The sequence below is a fragment of the Delphinapterus leucas genome, chromosome 19 (assembly GCF_059928025.1).
Source record: "Delphinapterus leucas isolate spDelLeu-1000000601 "Yukka" chromosome 19, BTC_Dleu_Yukka2, whole genome shotgun sequence".
Classification (NCBI taxonomy): domain Eukaryota; kingdom Metazoa; phylum Chordata; class Mammalia; order Artiodactyla; family Monodontidae; genus Delphinapterus; species Delphinapterus leucas.
In genome coordinates this window covers 13,542,849-13,562,383 of record NC_143147.1, presented here as the reverse complement: position 1 = coordinate 13,562,383, position 19,535 = coordinate 13,542,849, and the positions used below count along the sequence as shown (strand labels likewise).

General features: G+C 47.2%; 1 protein-coding gene across 2 annotated transcripts in view; it reads left to right on the top strand.

Annotated features, from left to right (window-relative positions):
• USP43 (ubiquitin specific peptidase 43) overlaps positions 1–19,535 on the top strand; it is a 63,160-nt gene that overhangs the window by 27,894 nt on the left and 15,731 nt on the right. Inside the window, exons 4-14 of one of the 2 annotated variants that reach the window (XM_022595990.3) lie at positions 375–467; positions 2,405–2,540; positions 4,646–4,781; positions 6,068–6,203; positions 8,350–8,461; positions 12,464–12,567; positions 13,693–13,770; positions 14,565–14,691; positions 14,796–15,132; positions 17,201–17,359; positions 18,324–18,488. In XM_022595990.3, coding sequence (XP_022451698.2) covers positions 375–467; positions 2,405–2,540; positions 4,646–4,781; positions 6,068–6,203; positions 8,350–8,461; positions 12,464–12,567; positions 13,693–13,770; positions 14,565–14,691; positions 14,796–15,132; positions 17,201–17,359; positions 18,324–18,488 — 1,583 coding nt within the window. Of the gene's footprint in view, positions 1–374; positions 468–2,404; positions 2,541–4,645; positions 4,782–6,067; positions 6,204–8,349; positions 8,462–12,463; positions 12,568–13,692; positions 13,771–14,564; positions 15,133–17,200; positions 17,360–18,323; positions 18,489–19,535 lie in introns of both variants that reach the window. The other variant, XM_089900353.1, reaches the window with a different exon arrangement.

The following is a 19,535-nucleotide window of genomic DNA, read 5'->3' as shown; positions in this document are numbered from 1 at the left end:
ATTTTTCACATAATTGGAATCATGAATGTGTGGCCTTTGGTGCCTGGCTTCTTTTACTCACATGACGTTTTCGAGGTTCATTCATGTAACAAGTGTCAGGACCTCGTGGCTGAATAATAACCATTATGTGTCTGTAACACATTTTGTTTACCCGTTTACCCATTGACGGACACTTGAGTTGTATCCACCCTTTGACTATTGTGCATAATGCTGCCGTGAACCTCTGTGTACAAGGGTTTGAATACCTGTTTTCAGTTCTTTGTGGTACAGATCTCGGAGTGGAATTGCAATGGTGGCTCTCTAATTAACTTTTTGAGGAACCGCCAAACCGTTCAGTGTGATTAAACTTTCATGTGTATCCTCTACCCTCACAGATCTTCCTTGACCTGTCCCCACTGCCTGAAACAGAGCAACACCTTCGATCCTTTCCTGTGTGTGTCACTGCCTATCCCCTTGCGACAGACGAGGTACGTGAGCATCATGCCCGTGAACTTGACTTCCATCCTTGGGAATCTTTTGGGCTTGCAGCTGCATTTTCTCCGTTGCTTCTCAGCCAAGCTTTGCAGCTTGGGGACATTCAAGGATTGAATGGGACAATTAACGTGAAAGGTTACAGAGTCCCTTCTTTAGCCGAAGAAGGAATTATAAACATGCTTTTGTTTATCAGCCCTGTTGCCAGGCTTACGTCTTTAGCCCATTCAGAAGCCGGCACCAGCCAGTTGGTACTACTCAATCAGACAGGGGCGAACAGGAGAAAATCTATCACCCTCTGCTTTCCCCTGCTTTATTTCCAAATCCTTTTTCCTCTTAGTGAAGGTGTAGGAAAAGGTTTATTTAAAGAGCAAAGAAAAAGGAAAAGGGTTGTTAGGAGATATGAGGAAAAAAAAGAAAAGACGAGGCAGGGTTAGGTAGGAGGTGTGGTCACTGCAAAAGTAAGAAGCACATAGTGCAAGCATCCCAGAAGTCCAGGGCTTGGCAGTGACTGTTAAGGCGATGGCCCGTGTCAGTCTCATGGAATTTTAGCGAACTATATGGGGCACCTTCACTGTCGTGGAAGCTGGCATTTCTTCCCTGGGTTCCTCACCTTCGTAAAAACCATTTTTCTTGCCCTCTGTCTGTTGGCATCCTCCATCTTTAGGATGCAGTGAAGACATGACGGCTTTGTAAAGCCTTTCCTGGCAACTTAATCCCCCTTTCTGCTCTGAATTCCTGTGCTGCTGACTGTCTATGCCACAAATATAACACTGGCTTATCCTATCATCGGATGATGGCTACTGACAGATACGAGCTGTGACACCTGGCCTGATGCAGCATCCCACAGTGGTTAGGACCACTGACTCTGGGGCCAGACTGCCTGGGTTCAAGTCCCAGTTCGGCTAACTAGTTGTATGAATTGGATAATTACTGCAGTATAGAGCAGGGGAAACAGGAGCTGGAGGGGTGAGCCCTGGTGTGCTGCTGGGGGTAGTAGGAAGTAGAACCAGAGAGAGTCCAGAGAGGCTGGGGGGCAGAAGGGCTGTATCCAATCACCGAGGGAGAACTTCAGGAGGAAAGGAGAGCCTCATCAACAGTGTTGAGTTGTCCTGGAAGAAGCTTGACTGCTCTACTTCTCAGACTTTGAAGTTTCTTTTTGCTTAAGATTATCTATTTAACAAACAGAACCTGGAGACTATATAGATCGGTACAGATGGTCCCTGACTTACGATGGTTTGGTATACAATATTTTGACTTTACAATGGTACGAAAGTGATGCGCATTCAGTAGAGACGGTGCTTCACATTTTGAATTTTGATCTTTTCCCAGATGAGCGGTATGAGGTGTGGTCCTCTCTTGTGAGGCTGGGCAGGGGAGCACCACAGCTCCCAGTCCAGCCTGGTGATCACGAGGGTAAACAACTGATACACTTAAAATCACTGTTTTTCACTTTCCATATAGTATTCAATAAATTACATGAGCGACTCAACGCCTTATTAGCACGGAAGCTTTGTGTTAGATGATTTGGCCCAACTGTAGGCTAATGTAAGTCCGAGCACGTTCAAGGCAGGCGGGGCTAAGCTGTGCTGTTCGGTGGTTTAGTTTTATTAAATGTATTTTCGATTTAAGATGTTTTCAATTTACAATGAATGGGTTTGTCGGGATGTAATCCCATCATAAGTTGAGGAAGGTCTGTATTGTGATTCTTAATCAAATATCTTTTATTTTTAACTTGCTGGAAAAGTACACTCAGCTGAGACCCTTGGAGATTTGGCTCTCCACTGCCACCTGGTGGCAGCATACTTAAAGGGCAATGACCCGACCAGGAAGCAGAGATTTTGCCTAAGTGCTGAACTCGATCCATTATCAGTGATGGTGGCAACAATCCATGTCAGTCCTTTAAGGATGTGGCCTCCTTCCTATTTTCCAGATTCTTGAGCGTCACCTTGGTCTTCCCCTCTAAGAGCCAGCGGTCCCTGCGGGTTGGCCTGGCCGTGCCAATCCTCAGCACGGTGGCAGCCCTGAGGAAGATGGTTGCAGAGGAAGGTGGCATCCCTGTGGATGAGGTGTGATGGGGCCTGGTGATGGGATTGATGGATGCTAACTGGGCCGGCTGTCTAGGGTGTTTAGGTTAATTTCTGGCTCGCGGTGATTCCTGAGTGACTCCTGAGTTTCTGTTTGATTAATAGTCCCTGGTGTCTGTGCTGACGGGGCCTTGACCTCTTCCTGCCTTTTCACAAAATAACCAGAAAAGGATACCGCCTTTGTCTTCCAAGAAGGTGGTAATGATTACAGTCTATCATCGTCATTTCAACAATAGCTGACTCTCAGTAGGGCTTACTAAGTGCTGAGTGCCATTCTGTGAACTTTATAGCTAATTTACTCCTCACCACCATCCTGTGAGGTAGATATTACAATTATCCTCATTTTAGCAGCAAGCACCGAGAAGTTGAGTGACTTACCCAAGGTCACACAGCTGGTAAGTGGCTGGGCCAGGATTTGAAATCAAACGCAGATGGTTTGATTTCACAACCACTATTCTATACTTTCACTCCCGAGAATATAAGCCAGGAGACCGAAGGGACAATAAATGAAATATAAGGAACTACTGAAGGAACTTGTGGTGTACATATGAGAGAGGCAATTTGGAAGAGAGTGGGATGGACGTGCTCCAATTTTTTTTTTTTTTTTTTTTTAGCATCTTGGTAAAGAGTTTGGATTCACTTGACTTTGGAGGGCAGACTCCTAACAGGGTCCCCCATGAAAGGACAGGGTAGAAGTGATGGTGGTGAACAGCAATGCAGTATGATGAGAAGGGCTCGCAGTGGGGTTCTAATTGTGATTCAGTCCCTTCTAGTTTTCTGACCTTGGACAAAGTAATTGGTCATCTGTTTCTTTAATTGTAAAATGGAAATTTTACACTTCCCTGGTGACCTCGTGGGATTGTTTTCTAATTAAAGAGTATTTTTAACCTTTTTGTTAAGGAATAACATAGGTACAAGAAAGTGTCCATGTCTTAGGGTTATAACTTGAATTTTTGCATGCGTGTACATACGTGTAACCACCATGATTATTGAGGCTTTCCATCACCCCAGTGGACTCCTTCCTGCCCCCACCCAGTCAATCCCTCTGACCTCTCTCACCATTTTAATGAGGATCTCAACTGGGGAAAAAAAATGTGTGTATCTTGCTTTGTAAACCCAAAGTGCTATATGGGAATCTATAGTGAGGGAGAGAGTAGGACAGTGGGTGAGAGAGTCTTGGGGGAAAAAATAGCAGTAATAAAAGATCAAAAGGGGAGAAGTCTAAGAGAGGTAGAGTTTGAAACTTTAAGAGAGTAAAAGGACTGTCAGGAATTTAAAAGGCATCATGGGGGACTTCCCTGGTGGTGCAGTGGTTAAGAATCCGCCTGCCAATGCAGGGGACATGGGTTTGAGCCCTGGTCCAGGAAGATCCCACATGCCACGGAGCAGCTAAGCCCGGGTGCCACAACTACTGAGCCTGTGCTTCAAAACCCCCGAGCCACAACTGCTGAGCCTGCGTGCCACAACTACTGAAGCCCGTGTGCCTAGAGCCCATGCTCTGCAATAAGAGAATCCACCACAATGAGAAGCCTGCGCACCACAACAAAGAGTAGCCCCCGCTCGCCACAACTAGAGAAAGCCCACGCACAGCAACGAAGACCCAACACAGCCAAAAATAAATGAAAAAAAAAAAAAGAAAAAAGACTTACAGGGGACTTCCCTGGTGGCACAGTGGTTAAGAATCCGCCTGCCAGTGCAGGGGACACGGGTTCGATCCCTGGTCCGGGAAGATCCCACATGCCGAAGAGCAACTAAGCCTGTGTACCACAACTGCTGAGCGTGCGCTCTAGAGCCTGCGAGCCACAACTACTGAGCCCACGTGCCACGACTACTGAAGCCCACGCACCTAGAGCCCATGCTCCACAACAAGAGAAGCCACCGCCACGAGAAGCCCGCGCACCGCAACGAAGAGTAGCCCCCGCTTGCCACAACTAGAGAAAGCCCGCGCGCAGCAACGAAGACCCAACGTAGCCAAAAATAAATAAATAAATATTTTTTTAAAAAAGACTTATAAATAAATAAAGGCATGATGTGTTTGTTAAGTTCCCTTTGAGAAACTAGAGGGAAAGTGATCCTCCTCATTCCAGGTGATCTTGGTTGAACTTCATCCCAGTGGACTCCAGCGGTCTTTCTTTGATGAAGAGGACTTGAATACTATTGCAGAGGGAGATAATGTGTATGCCTTCCAAGCCCCTCCGTCACCTGGCCAGGAGATGCTCTCAGGTACAAGAGTGCTTTGCATAATGTTATTTGGATATTATGAGTTACAGGTTTGAGACGATACTCATTGGGTGCTAAGGCAAAAGACACTTAATTTTAGTACTTGGAAATATCAGGCTTATCTTCTCCGATATTTGTTGTACAGATGGTTGATTAAAAAAGTTAATCAACTAAGACAGGGGTTCTTGAAACCTTAGTATCAGAGTCACCTGGAGGTCTTGTTTAAACAGATTTCTGAGCCCTGCCCACAGTGTTTTTGATTCCGTAGGCCAGGGGTGGGGCCTGAGAAATTACATGTCTAGCAAGTTCCCAGGTGATGCTGACGCTGCTGGTCCTGGGACCACATTCTGAGAACCACTGTTCAGAATAGGTGCTGGGGTAATCTTTGTCTTCAGGACTCTTATGGTTCAAGGTCAGTGCTTGAAGTAAAACTGTTACAAACTGGAGCATAGATGGCCAAAGAGATTATTAAATGACGTTTTGTTAACAGTCCCGCTTCCCTCTGTTAACTTTTCCTAAACTTTGGATAGGCAAAGATGGTCAGTTTCTGACAGCCTTTCGTTGTAGGTCAGTATCCATTTTGGTCCAATTAGCCAGTCAGTAAGGCTCATATTTAGAGGACCTTGTGCCACTGTTACACACATACCCCAGATGAATCCTATGTCCTGGACCATATCCTCGGCCAGCCTAGGTGGCAGGCAGGCTGTGGGAACTGAGTGTCTGCAGTTGCTCTGAGTCAACAGAGAGACTCTGGGCCTGGAACAGGACATTGACAGGCCCTGATTATGTGATAACTCAGTGAAATAGCCCTCATTTCAGATTCAATCACAGGACACATCTGTGCCTTAAAAGTAAAATTTCAGAGCTGATTGGAAATTGAGGATGGTCCAGTTCCTCTACTTCCTCAACAATAAAGATTCTTACCTTCTCTCTGTACCCCTTACGTTGGCGTTCTAAGAGAGCGGATACTCTACAGCTCTCTGATCAAAGCATACGAGCAACCAAAATCATTTTGGTGTATTTTTCAGATTGGCTTTGAAAAGTATTAATTAAAATCCCCGCCTATACTTTAAAATTGGCTGACAGCAAATTCACTACCATGTATGTCATCTTATGCCCAGTGCCTGATGGAGCAAGTGCCATGAACCTTAATATCACTTCCCCTGAAGCCCTCCAGCGTCTCCCAAGGGTGGTTAATGGATGATCAAAGAGAAGAGGGGCTAGAAGCCAGGGTTCTGACGCAGCGCAGCAGCTCCTTTAAGAACACAAATGTAATTCTCGCCCTTCAGCTCGTCCATCTGGTCTACCCATCTCCCCATGCTTGGCAGTCCGCGAGGGTCAGCGATTATCCCTGCCCGTCCACAGCGAGAACACGGTGCTAATCCTCTTCTGTAATTTGGTGGGCTCAGGCCAGCAGGCCAGCAGGTATGTTTAACTTCATCCTTCTTTTACATGATGTCTGGGTTGTGTCAACGTGTACTTGGAATTTGTGCTAGAATAATTCTAATTTGAAAAAAAATAAATATCCATTCTCAAAGTTGATCAACAAGGAGTAGGGAGTAAGGTACTTCCTGATCAAGAGGATCAGAAATGACTGCGTTCAGCAGATGGCTAACATTGTCCTTAACAATTGAGCATCGGAGGTTTCCCTGTTGGTTTTAGGAACAATGATTTTTGCTCTCACCATTATTTTATACTGTGCTGTAAGGCCTAGGCAGTGCAGTAAGACAAAGGAAAAAGAAACTGGCTATTGGAAAGAGGAGGTAAAATGACCACTATTTGCAAATTATATTATTTTCTATCCAGAAAACCAAGAACTTGAAAGTAATTAGAACTAATGAAAGAGTTCAGGAAAGTGACTGGTTGCATAACAAATATACAAAACCAGATAGCTTTCTTACAGAATGCAAATAAAATATTTAAAAGATATTACTCCAATGAAAAAATTTTAGATGGATAAAACGTTTGTAAAATTTATCTGGAAGAACAAACTCGTAAGAGTAGCCAGAAAATATTGGGGGCAGGAGAAAGAAGGAAGAGGGATTTTTCTAGTGAAACAGAATAAAGTTTTAATTATTAAAATATTGTGATACAGGCGGAAGTGTATACACTTAAATCAATGACACAGGTCATTGAGAACAGGTCAAGTGTACTTCAGTATTTGTTAGATGATAAAAATGGTGTATTTCATATTAGTAAGGAGTGAATGAATTATTTAATACTAAGCCTGGGCTAACTGATACTTTGCTTTTTATTTTAAATAATCAATTTTTTTACTCCCGCCATAAATTCTCATGTATATATTGATTGGAGAGGTAATTACAGAAAAGGAAACCATAAAATAACTTGAAGGTAATATAGGGGAATATTTATATCTTTGAGTTGGGGGCTGTTTTAACACCTAAGGCAGGAGGCTATCAAGGAAAAGTCTAATGTTTTCAATACATTTAAAATGCTAAGCTAAGAGCACATTTGAAAGGCAAAGCACAAACGAAGAAAAGTATTTACATCATGTGACAGCTGAAGGATGCATATCCGTCATATAAAACCTAGCTCTCAGATTAGGGACAGAAATAGTATTCTTTTAGTAAAATGAGCCACAGAGATGAACATTAATTCACAGAAGAAATACAGGCATAGTTTAAAATATTCAGCTTCGTTAGTAGTAGAAGAAATTCTGATGGCAATAGCAAGATGCTATACTTAACCTTTCAGACTATTAAAAAACTTTAAAAAATTGATAATACTCATTCCGGGCAAGTGTCAAGAGAATGGGGCACATGCTTCACGGGTAAATTGGTGTGGCTTTTCTAGAGGGCAGGTTGGAAATAAATAGCTTTGGTCTTATTTCCACTTCTGGAACTTTATCCCAAAGAAACAATTAGTCATGTGCACCCAAAGGCGTAGGCAAAAGGACGTGTATAGTTCCTGCCATGAGCAAGCATTGCTTAAATAAAAAGTTGGAAACAACCCAAATGCCTAGTAATAGAGGATAAGGTAAATAAACCCAATCTGTCTATTCAACAATTGACGCCCGGTGCCCTTGCCCATCCAGTGCACCAGCTCGTACTTAACTTTCGCAAAGTTAATTCAACTGTAGCACATTCTTACCCCATTGGATCTTCACGCAGCCTTGCAGGTGGGGCCAGAGAGCAGTCAAAGGTCAGTGATTTGTCCAGAGGTACCCAGGACAGAGCTGGAATTGACAGCAGGCAGTCTGGGCACCACAAGCTCACTGCTGCGTGCTCATCGGATCGGGATATGGAAAACATTCCCAGTTGCGAGAATATTCCGATACACAAAGCCATCGATGTGTCCACTGGGCTTATCTCTGCCTGGCTTTCCTCTGGGTCCTGTGCTCTTTCTCTGGGGAAGAGGGTTTCCCAGCCACCTCTTTACACTGCCATGTCTCCATTCATAACGAGGGTCTCAGATGGGCAATTTTGTATTGTGTTTTGTGCTCAACTCTTATCCAGTTGAGAGAAGCCAATGAGTAGAGCCAATGCTCTTGACTGTTGGGTATTGTTGCTTTTTCTTTTGCCGAAATAACCTCATTTCCTTGGATTTCCAGGTTTGGGCCACCTTTCCTGATTAGGGAAGACAGAGCCATCTCATGGGTCCAGCTCCATCAGTGCATTCTCAGCAAGGTCCGCTATCTCATGAAGAGCGAGGCTTCCGTACAGGTCAGTGTGTCAGTGTGTGTGTGTGTGTGTGTGTGTTGTCGGGGGGTGGGGTGTGGAGAGAGGGATGTAGGAATCTAGTGGTAGCTCAGGAGAGACAAGCATTTGCTGTCAGTGACAGTGTTCGCACTGTCGTGTCAAACAACTTTGATTTATATGCAAGAAAATAACCGTTTTACGGTCCGTGCTGTGTCTCTCTTTGTGGCATTACAAAATACCTTTCATGGACGGAGCTTTTGCTCGTTAAATCTTTCAAAACATCATTGGAAGAAAGAGTGGGATTTACATCATTCTTCTCAGTTTTGTATATTTATGGCTTCCCATAGTTCTTCTTGGAGGGGAGCTTATTGTAATAAACTGTAACTTATACATTTGGATCAAAAATTTCAAGGGACTTGAGGTATAACTTCTGTGGAAAATTAAAATCGATGTTTATGTCCAAATATGAAAACCTAGGTATTAAAACAGTTTTGTCCAGTTTTCGAAAAACAGGTTAAAAACTCAAGGGGAAACACCTTTTTTTTGTTTTTTTTGCGGTATGCGGGCCTCTCACTGTTGTGGCCTCTCCCGTTGCGGAGCACAGGCTCTGGACGCGCAGGCTCAGTGGCCATGGCTCACGGGCTCAGCCGCTCCGCGGCATGTGGGATCTTCCCGGACCGGGGCACGAACCCGTGTCCCCTGCATCGGCAGGCGGACTCTTAACCACTGCGCCACCAGGGAAGCCCGGGAAACACCTTTTTGCCTTGCTCATTTATTTATTCTCAGACTGGTAGTTTCCAAATAAAAACAACAAATTCTAAAACCATTCCTTTCAGCCCCGATAGTATCAGAACCTATTCTGAGGGCTGCTTGGCATAGAAGACATTAACATGTTTAGGGACATGTCAGTAGCCTCAGAATTTTTGTTTTCCCCCAACTACTCTCTAAGTAAGAACTTTTCATTTGGGGGATGTACCAAACATTTCACAGGGATTTCTGCATAGTTCTTCATAATTCATGTTCCTTCTTGCTTAGGGAAAACCGTACATCTGATTCGGGATTTACACGAAATACCAGTTTGTTTAAGACCTTTTCTACATTTGCACCAAATCTTTATCTCCAAAGGATTTTTGCTTCATGAACTGCCCAGCAGATCTGCCGTGGTGCCCAAATTAGAAACTCGAACTTCTCCCTAAGTAGGTCAGAATATCTAGTAATAGCTTTAGCTTTCCCCAAACCCTGTGCTCCTGGCTGTTGAGAGTGGATGAAACGGCTTTCATGCAAACGTTGAACTCAGCTGTTCTTATTCTCCCCCTGGTCTCCCATGTGCTCTTGCCTCTGCATCTCTCCGGTCATTTCAATTTTAGAGACCGATGAAGCAGTCAGTGGGACCTGCAAAATTCGAATACAGGCAACCTCTAACTCAGCTACGGACGCTTGTCCGTAGATACATTGACAAATGTGTGGATGCCCATGGCTTTATGTAAGAATAATGTGTTCTAAGTGGTTGTGAGGCTCCCAGGCTAGCTCACCCATCTAACCCACAGGCTTTTATATTTTGGGTTTTGTTGTTGTTGTTGTTTTGGCCGCTCTGCGTGGCTTACGGCATCTTAGTTCCCTGACCAGGGATCGAACCCTGGCCCCAGCAGTGAAAGCGCCGAGGCCTAACCACCTGACCACCAGGGAATTCCCAAGGCTTTTATATTTTGAAGAGTTTGAAAAGAATTTGAAAAGAATTGGTAATAATTTGGAAAGAATCCTGTCAGCCTTCTCAACATTGAACCAAAGAGATTAAAAGCAGTGAACATACATTGAAGGTTCCAAAGTGAATTTCCCTAGCCAAGAATGAAGGACAGGAAAATGTCTCTTACAAAAATGACCCATTTGCTGGATGGGATTAATTTATATGAATTATGAAGAAAAGAGATTGATCATTGCCTAGGAATTTTTCTGGTTCCTTTGTCAATTTTCTTCGTGGGCAGGCAGGGCGAGCTGCTTCTGTGCAGTGTAGGTGCCTTATTATGTTGCCATGCAAACAGCAAGGCTCCATTAGGGGTGCCAGGAAAAAGAGCTTTCTCCCCCAGATTTAACTAACTTCTCCTTGGGAAGTACACCCTCGCATGGCCAGCCCTGAACCCAAGCCCCTGAAGTCAGCTTGCTTCCAGCCATCAGTTTTGTGTTTGTTGAAGCGGCAGGTCAGCTAGAGTGTAGGTATAGTCCGGTGAGGCGTCCACACTCCCCAAATGTCACACTTATTGCCCCTCCCACCATCAGCTGCCATAGCCCAGGAGTCGGCTCACAGCTCCCTGACTATGTTTTGGGTCACACGGTCTTTGCCCTGTTCCTGTTTCTTTGAATTATAATGTTTTCCTTCTCTTCTCCTGCCTGAATTCAACCTACATTTCATCGGTGTTTTTTTGTTTGTTTGTTTGTTTTTTGCGGTACGCGGGCCTCTCACTGTTGTGGACTCTCCCGTTGTGGAGCACAGGCTCCGGACACGCAGGCTCAGCGGCCATGGCTCACGGGCCCAGCCGCTCTGCAGCATGTGGGATCCTCCCGGACCGGGGCACGAACCCACGTCCCCTGCATCGGCAGGCGGACTCTCAACCACTGCGCCACCAGGGAAGCCCTCATCAGTGTTTTTTAAGTAGAGATTTCTGCCACTTATCTTTGCCAGGCTTTGTAAGAACATTTCATTTTTTTTCTAGTCGTGGCCAAGGTCATCAGTGACAATTTTAAGAACTGTATTTCCATTGCTTGAAGAGACCATTGATTTTTTTTTTTTTAGACATTGTGGTAAAATGTATGTAATGTGTATTGTAACCGTTCACAAATGTACATTAATTATATTCACCATGCTGCATAACCATCACCACTATGCTCCCCAGATTTTTCACCATACCCACAAAAATTATACCCATTAAATAACAACTCCCCATTGCCCCAACCCCTAGCCTGTGAGAACCTCCATTCTACTTTCTGTCTCTATGAATTTGGCTACTCTAGGGACCTCATATAAACAGAATCATAGGGCTTCCCTGGTGGTGCAGTGGTTGAGAGTCTGCCTGCCGATGCAGGGCACACGGGTTCGTGTCCCGGTCTGGGAAGATCCCACATGCCGTGGAGCGGCTGGGCCCGTGAGCCATGGCCGCTGAGCCTGCGCGTCCGGAGCCTGTGCTCCGCAACGGGAGAGGCCACAACAGTGAGAGGCCCGTGTACCGCAAAAAAAGTAAAATAAAATAAAAAATAAAATTTAAAAAAACAGAATCATACAATATTTGCCCTCCTGTGTCTGGCTTATTTCACTAAGCAAAATATTTTCAAGGTCCATCCATGTTGTATCATGCATCTGAATTTTCTTCCTTTTGAAGGTCGAGTAATATTCCATTGTGCATATATACCACATTTTGTTTATCCATCCATCTGTTGATGGATACCTGGGTTGCTTCTACCTGTTGACTATTGTGAATAAGGCTGTTTAAGGCTCACTTCAATTTCAGAAAAGTTAAAATATGAAAAAAATGTCCATCTTAGAATAACAACATAGGTGGTATTTCTTTTATGCAGCTTATTTCGACATGTATAAATACTTATTTAGCATTTGAGACGTAAAATGTACACTAACTTGCTTTTAGATAATTGCCTTATTTTGGTAATCTGGTGACAATAATAATCATCTTAATAAAGTAAATTAGCTGTTAATAATTAATGAACAGAATTGGTTTAATTCCCCATTAACTGCCAACATTTGCTCCAATTAAACCTGTGTTATCTTAAATCACTGTGTTCATTGTTTTGGAGAATTTAATGTGTTACACGGTATTAGATCACTATGTTAAAAGGTATAGGGTGTATCTTCTAAAAAAACTGAAGCCTTTATATCTCTGGATTTGGAATAATTATTAAGGGCATATTCAAAATACACTATAAGCAAAAGGTTACATTTTTTGAGTAACTTCTTTGCACTTAACCGTCTGATTCACACCAACATGTGGGATGACCTGCTTCCTGTTCTCGGCCTGGCAGAACCTGGGGTCACTGTTCTCCATCCGGGTTGTGGGGCTGTCCCTGGCCTGCAGTTACTTGTCCCCAAAGGACAGCCAGCCCCTCTATCACTGGACAGTTGACAGGTAAGGGGATGTTCCAGACGTGGTAAGAGAATGCATACGTTCCTACCTGACTAGACTCCTTCAAGGCTGTGTATCAGTAAGACTGATGACAATCTTAGCTGCCTTTGGTCTTCAGCACCAGCGCCTGGGTTAGGTCCTTATACACATTCTGTGCTTTCAACCCTCATGTCTAGAGCGGGACTGACGGCCACTTCAGAGATGGGGAGACACTGAGGTTCCCAATGATTAGTGAATTTATGTACATTCACGTGGCTGGTTAAGGACTGTGTACTTCCGTGAGCTCAAAACCTGTTTTTGAATCATCTTGGTGACAGTTAGGGACGCATGTGACATCTCCACTTTTTTTCTTGCAGTACATTCAAAACCTTCTTTTAGGTGCAGACCCTCCTGTCTGTCACTCGTATATATGCGTCTTGGTTGTTGGTTTTTTTTTTTTTGGCCACACCACGTGGCTTGCAGGATCTTAGTTCCCTGACCAGGGATCGAACCCATGCCCCATGCAGTGGAAGCATGGAGCCCTAACCACTGGACCGCCAGGGAAGTCCCCATATGTGTCTTGTTGATTTCACATCTTCCACTATCTCCTTGTCCTGTCTCTTCCGCATTAAGGCCAGACAACCTCTTCTGAAATGGGCTGAGCCCAAGCAGCTGGAAAGAGTGATGGGTTGATTCACACTGAGATTTTCTGGGTATGGGAGGGTCTGGAAGGGGAAGACCTTTTAAAAAGGTCATGGAGGTGGACTGGAAGGTGCTCCTTTCACTGTGCAGTGGAGGAAAACCTAGCAGCTCATTTGAGGCATCATCAGAGCTGGGTATTTGCTGAGGACGTTCAAGCAGAACGGCCTCCTCGACACTGAGAAGATGGCTGGGGCTGCAGTGGGAGGGCTGAGTCGTGGCCTTGCAGCCACCAAATTCTCAGAGCTCACCAGCTCCCAGGGGAGCTGGGACAGAGCCTTCAGGGGTGGATTGAGGACCAAGTCTGCTGCAGACAGCACCTCCCCAGACCCCCGACCTCAGTTTCCATGCAGCTTTGGACATTTCTGTTGGGAACATCAGTCCTGGGGGTGGAGGAGAGAGTGGGAAGCAGGCTCCACGCCTTTGATGGGCTCCCCGTTCTCTCATCAGGGCTCTGCACCTCAGGAGGCCGGGAGGCCCCCCGCACATCAAACTGGCCGTGGAGTGGGACCGTGGCACCAAGGAGCAGTGAGTCCAGCAGAGCCCAGCTCCAGCAGAGGAGACAGGGCCTGTCCGTGCAAACGGACCTTCCTGCGCCAGTTCCCCTGATGCGACAGTGGGGTGTATGATGCCCCCCGGATGCCGCGTGGCCCATTCCTCAGAGAAGCCCCAATGGCAATTGTCTGTATATAAACAACAGCGACAGGAGTAATAATAACGATGGCTGTGGGTGGTGTGAGTGGTGGTAACAACCACAGTGGGAAATGGTGAGGTGACACTTACCCACTCACCCCGTGCCAGCCACTGCTCCGAGCCCTTTACATCCATGCAGTTTATTTCATGCATCAGTTCCTGTGCGGTAGGTCCGACCCCAATCCACATCATCAGATGTGGAAACTGAGGCACAGAGAGGTTAAACGGTTGCTCAGTGTCACACAGCCCGTGCCTGGCAGAGCCGGGCTTTGAACCCAGGCTGTCGCCTCAAGTCCATGCTCTTAATCACTCAGCGTGGCTGCTTCTCTAACACCGAGTGCATCTGCCCGACTTCGGGAAAGGACACTGTTCAGTCCGGCGAGTGTTTATTAATCTCCTACTAGGTGCCAGGCCTTGCACCACGACATGAAACAAAAATGAGTAAGCCAAGGGCTCGGTCCCTCTCTGGGTCCGTGGGGGCACTGAGAAGTCCAGTAAAGGCGAGTGGGTGCCCTGGGAGCCCTGGGAAGGGGGCCTTTGCCTCCCGGGCAGATGCTTTGCACCCCGTTAGCTGGGAGTAGGGCCCCCTCAGGGGTGAGACCCCGCGTGGCCTCTGTCTGCTCCTGCAGCCTGTTCGGGAGCATCCAGGACGAGCGAGTCCAGGACGCGGACAGCGTGTGGCGGCAGCAGCAAGCCCACCAGCAGCAGAGCTGCACCCTGGACGAGTGTTTCCAGTTCTACACCAAGGAGGAGCAGGTCCCGCCCTGGGAGTCCACGCCCCTTCCGGCCCGGGGCCTGTCAGTGGGTGGGTCACGACCCCGGGGGGGAGTGGCTTACGGCCTCGGTGGCTTCCCTTCCAGCTGGCCCAGGACGATGCGTGGCGGTGTCCCCACTGCCAGGCCCTGCAGCAGGGCGTGGTGAAGCTGAGCCTGTGGACCCTGCCCGACATCCTCATAATCCACCTCAAACGGTTCTGCCAAGTGGGCGAGAGGAGAAACAAGCTCTCCACGCTGGTGAAGTTCCCGCTCGCCGGCCTCGACATGGCTCCCCATGTGGCCCAGAGAAGCACGGGCCCCAAGGCCTCCCCGGGCCCCTGGCCTCCTTCCTGGAAGCAGCCGGCCTGCCTGCCCACCAGCTACCCACCAGACTTCCTGTATGACCTGTACGCGGTCTGCAACCACCACGGCAGTTTGCAAGGTGGGCATTACACAGGTGAGCCTGCCTCACGGCCCGTGGCTGCGGCCCGGGCCTCTAGGTGCCCGGGGAAGGGGCACCCCTGGGATGCCGAGCTCGCTCGGGCACTCGGCACCAGCTGACCCCTGACCCGGCGCACACCGGGCACCTGCCGGGGGTGGGGTGGTGGCGTCTGGTCCAAGCGTCCAGCGGAGTTCCGTGGGGGGTTGGAATAGAAAGTTAGTTACAGCCCGAGTTTTTGACCGTGTCGGATACCAGAGGGTAGCTGTTGGAACCCAGAGAGTGCCATTTATCCTCGTCTGTGATTCAACACAGGGACTCCTACTTATCAGATTTGGTATCTTTTATTTCTGTGGGGTACCTTTAATTGTTAATCCCTCGGAGGAACTTGGAGCGAATGAAGGCTGGAAGGACAGAAACAGACAGCTTGGCAGCTCGTTCAGTTGTTCACAATCGTGTACCTTGGTCTCTTCTAGAATAATATAAAGTATTTCATTTTTGAAAAAATGCTTGAGAATATTTCATTTTTTGGAAAAATGCTCTATTCACTCATTGAACAAATGTTCATGAAGCCCCATTCTATGCCAAACCCTGGGCTAGGTGCTGGAGTCTCAGTGATGAACAAGACAGATAGGAGTCCTGCCCTCATGGGACTAATTTCAGACACAGACAATAAAAAGGTGCTTGTCCCTTTAGTACTTTCCCTACTTGGTATCATGAAAAGGTGATTGGTTGACGTGTCCGAGATACAGATAAGGCCTCCCTGAGGATGTTACCTTTTTAGGTCAAGAGCTGAAGGATGAGGTGGAACTAGCTGTGTGAATAATGGGAGGAAAACATGGGCAGAGCTACCAGCCTGCGTGAAGGCCCTGAGGCGGAGTTTGCGTGTTTAAGAATTGATGAAAGCCTGTTATGGCTGAAGGGGAAAGTGACCTAAGATGGAGCTGGGTCCGGAGGCCCTGTGGGCCACGGACAAGAGTTTGCACTTTTTTCAGAGGGTGATGGGAAGCCATTCAAATGTTTTAGGCAGAGGAATAAAGACATAATCTAGTTCCCAAACTGAGGTCTTAGCTCGAGCAGAGAATTGGGTAGCGCAAGAGTGGAAGTGGGAATTCCAGTTAGGAGGAAGTTTCTGGGGCTCAAATGAGAGATGGTGTTGGCTGGGACTTGGGTGATGACAGGGTATTCAAGACATATTTTGGAAAGAGGATCAGTGAGACTGGCTTTTGGACTCAGCGTGGGGTGGAAGAGAAAAGGAGGAGCAGAGACGACCTTCTCCGTGCCACCTTGGGCTGGTGCAGGAGCCAGGAAAGTGTGGCTTGTGGGCCACATCCAGACTGGCACCCATATTTGTACAGCCCATGACTTAAAAATGGTTTTTACATTCTAAAAAGTGGTTTAAAAAAAACCCCAACCAAAACAATAAGAGTACATGGCAGAGACCGTATGTGGCCATCGGGGACCTGCAAAGCCTAAAACGTTGTCTGTTTGGCCCATTACAGAAAAATGTTGGCTGACTTCTGAATTATGGTTATGGAATGGTTGTGGAATAGTTATGGAGCCATTTACTGAGGTGTGGAGGGAAAGGAGAGGACTATTTCTCGTACTTGTTTAGAAGGTGGTGGGAATCTTATTTATGAACATTTTCTTAAATGTTTGACTGCAGTTCTTAGGTAGGAAAGAAGTGTACCATAATCCCAACTGCATATTTTCCTTGCGTATTGAATCAGAGACATGCATTTTGAAGGTCCTCAAAAGAACGGGGGTGGACATTGGCCTTATTGCCTGGGACTCCCATAAATGTTATAAATCGGGACTCCCTCTTATTGGAGATTTTGCCTGAACAGGCTCTACGACGTAAGGATTCAGCTTGTGTGGTAACAGCTCACTGGATCAGTGAGCATCTGGGTGTGTAACTGGTTATCCTTGCTGATTCTGCCACATTCACTTCTGGCTAAAAATGGTCCAGGATTTCTATTACAAACGTCCGTTTTTCAGCCATGCCCGTGGGAAATGTCTTCCTGCTTTGGGGGGCTCCAATAATGGGGACTTGGGGTTTGGACCTTCACAGCCTACTGCCGGAACTCTCTGGATGGCCAGTGGTACAGTTATGACGACAGCACGGTGGAACCGCTTCTAGAAGATGAGGTCAATACGCGAGGGGCTTACATCCTGTTTTATCAGAAGAGAAACAGCATCCCTCCCTGGTCAGCCAGCAGCTCCATGAGAGGTAGGTTTTGCTGGTCCTTACAGGAGAGGGGAGGATTGGGAGCGGGGAGGATGCTCTATCAGACATCGAGGCCCGGGAAAGGTCGGCAAGGATCTGAAAGAGGAAGCTTTGCTGCTACAGAGCGTGTAGAGCCCTACAGACTAGTGTCCCATTTGCAAGGACGTGGGAGGGACATACTGAAATGCAAGAACGGGAAAAGGAATAAGATTCTGTATCTGTGGCAGGTGGTTCTTGGGAGCATGGGATTCCATATTTCCGCTCCCACCCATGCTGAGCCAGATCTTAATTAAAGTTGTGCAGTAGAACCCTGCATTAGTCCTGGTAGAAAGGGAAGGGCAGTTATAAGGGATGAGGGGCCTTAATAGGACATAGCTACTTAACCACACCCCAGAGACACGTTTATTAGACAACCTCAAACTTGCTTGGCTCCAGAAAAGTCTGGAGATGGAAGAGAAGGGTCAAAACGCACCTTTTTGTGTGCCAGATTTCACTCTGCGAACTAGCCATCCTTACTTTGGAGCGAAAGAACATTTTTTAAAAAATGACTCAGATCTTCTGCGCCCAGATGGTTGGAAAATGGCCAAGTAAAACCAGATGCCTCAGCAGGTCTAAACCCACCGTAATGCAAAGTCTGCCTTCTTTTCACAGAAGGTAGACGTGGCGAGAGTGAAAAACATGCCATATTTAGAAAACTGGACTTGGCGACCAGTAATTTCACGAAAAGCCTTTCAGTTCTCATCAACATTCTGTCCTTTCTGTGCCCGAGTGCCTTTCCCTAAGTGTGTAGGATTGGTCTCATTGTTCGTCAGTTATAGGTTCTCCTCCAGAGATTCAGTCTTGTTTCTGTAATTCTACTCTGGTTCTGTAGCTCCGGGCTCGGGGATGGGAATCTGGCTGTGAGAGGTGCCCGGGGGGCCCCGAAGGATGGAGTTGGGTCCATCCTGCCCTCTCTGTACTCCTACAGGTTCCACCAGTTCCTCCTTGTCCGATCACTGGCTCCTCCGGCTTGGGAGCAGTGATGGTAGCATGAGGGGCAGCCTGCTGTCCTGGAGCCCCACCCCCGGCCCTGCCCGGCCTCAGCTGCCTGGGCCTGCCTCCTGCACCAAGAGCCTCCCCAGCCAAGAAAAGGGTACGTTCGATCACGTTGGTTAAACTCGCTGAGCTTACTTTCATTCTCTGTAACGACCGTCACTCCTCGACTTTATGAAGGTGCTGGTACTTCATGGCTCAGAGTGTACAGAGTCCCTCGGTACGAGAGGTTTATTGATTTCCCAAATCGGGGCTCTCAGGACCTGGCCCGCCCCCTGCCCACTACCCTGTGGCGGCAGGTGCCTTCTTTCTGTGCTCCCTGGAGCTGACCATCTAAAGGGGGCCGACAGCGCATCAACGAGTGAATGAATTTCATGACGGGGTGTAAAGCAGGGATAAGGGCGAGGAGGTAAATCATCAAGGGAAGAAGGTATCTAGGCCAGGGGTGGGGGAGAAGGGATGCAGAGGGCCCGTTAGGTAGGGCGGGTGGGGAAGGCCTTTCCGAGGAGGTGAGTTTGGAGCAGAGGCCTGAGTGCGAGTCAGTCCTGTGAAGTCTGGGCGTGTGCTCCGCACTGTCAGGGTGAGGGCTGTGAGGTGGGAGTGAGCGTGGGACGGGGGGTAGGGGGGTGCAGGAGAGACCAGAGCTGCGGCGGAGTGACAGGAGGTAGTTGGGAGCATGCCTTTGTCACGTGGTACCAAGTTTGCATTGTATTCCAATTGCGGGGGTGGGTGGGAGCTACTGGGAGATTTGAGCAGCAGGTCATCAATCTGATACTTTCACAAAGCCTACTTTAGCTGCTGTGTGAATGCATCACAGGAGGGGTACGAAGCCAGAAGGCCAGCTGAGAGGTCTGGCTGTGGTTTTCCAGGCGAGAGCGGGTGGTGGCTTGGATTAGTGGGTGAGGTACGAGGTGGTCAGATCCGGGGTATATTTGAAGATAGAGCTAACAGGATTTGCTGGTTTGGGGTGTGAGGGAGAGAGGAACCAAGGAGGACTCTTTGCTTGGTGTCCACATAACTAGGTGACCAGTAGTAGTACAGATGGGAAGGGCTTGGTTGGCTAGCAATTTTAGAGGGAAGTCAAATGTTTGACATGGTCATTTTGAGACTCCGGTAAGACATCCAAATCGATAACTAAGGAGTGGAG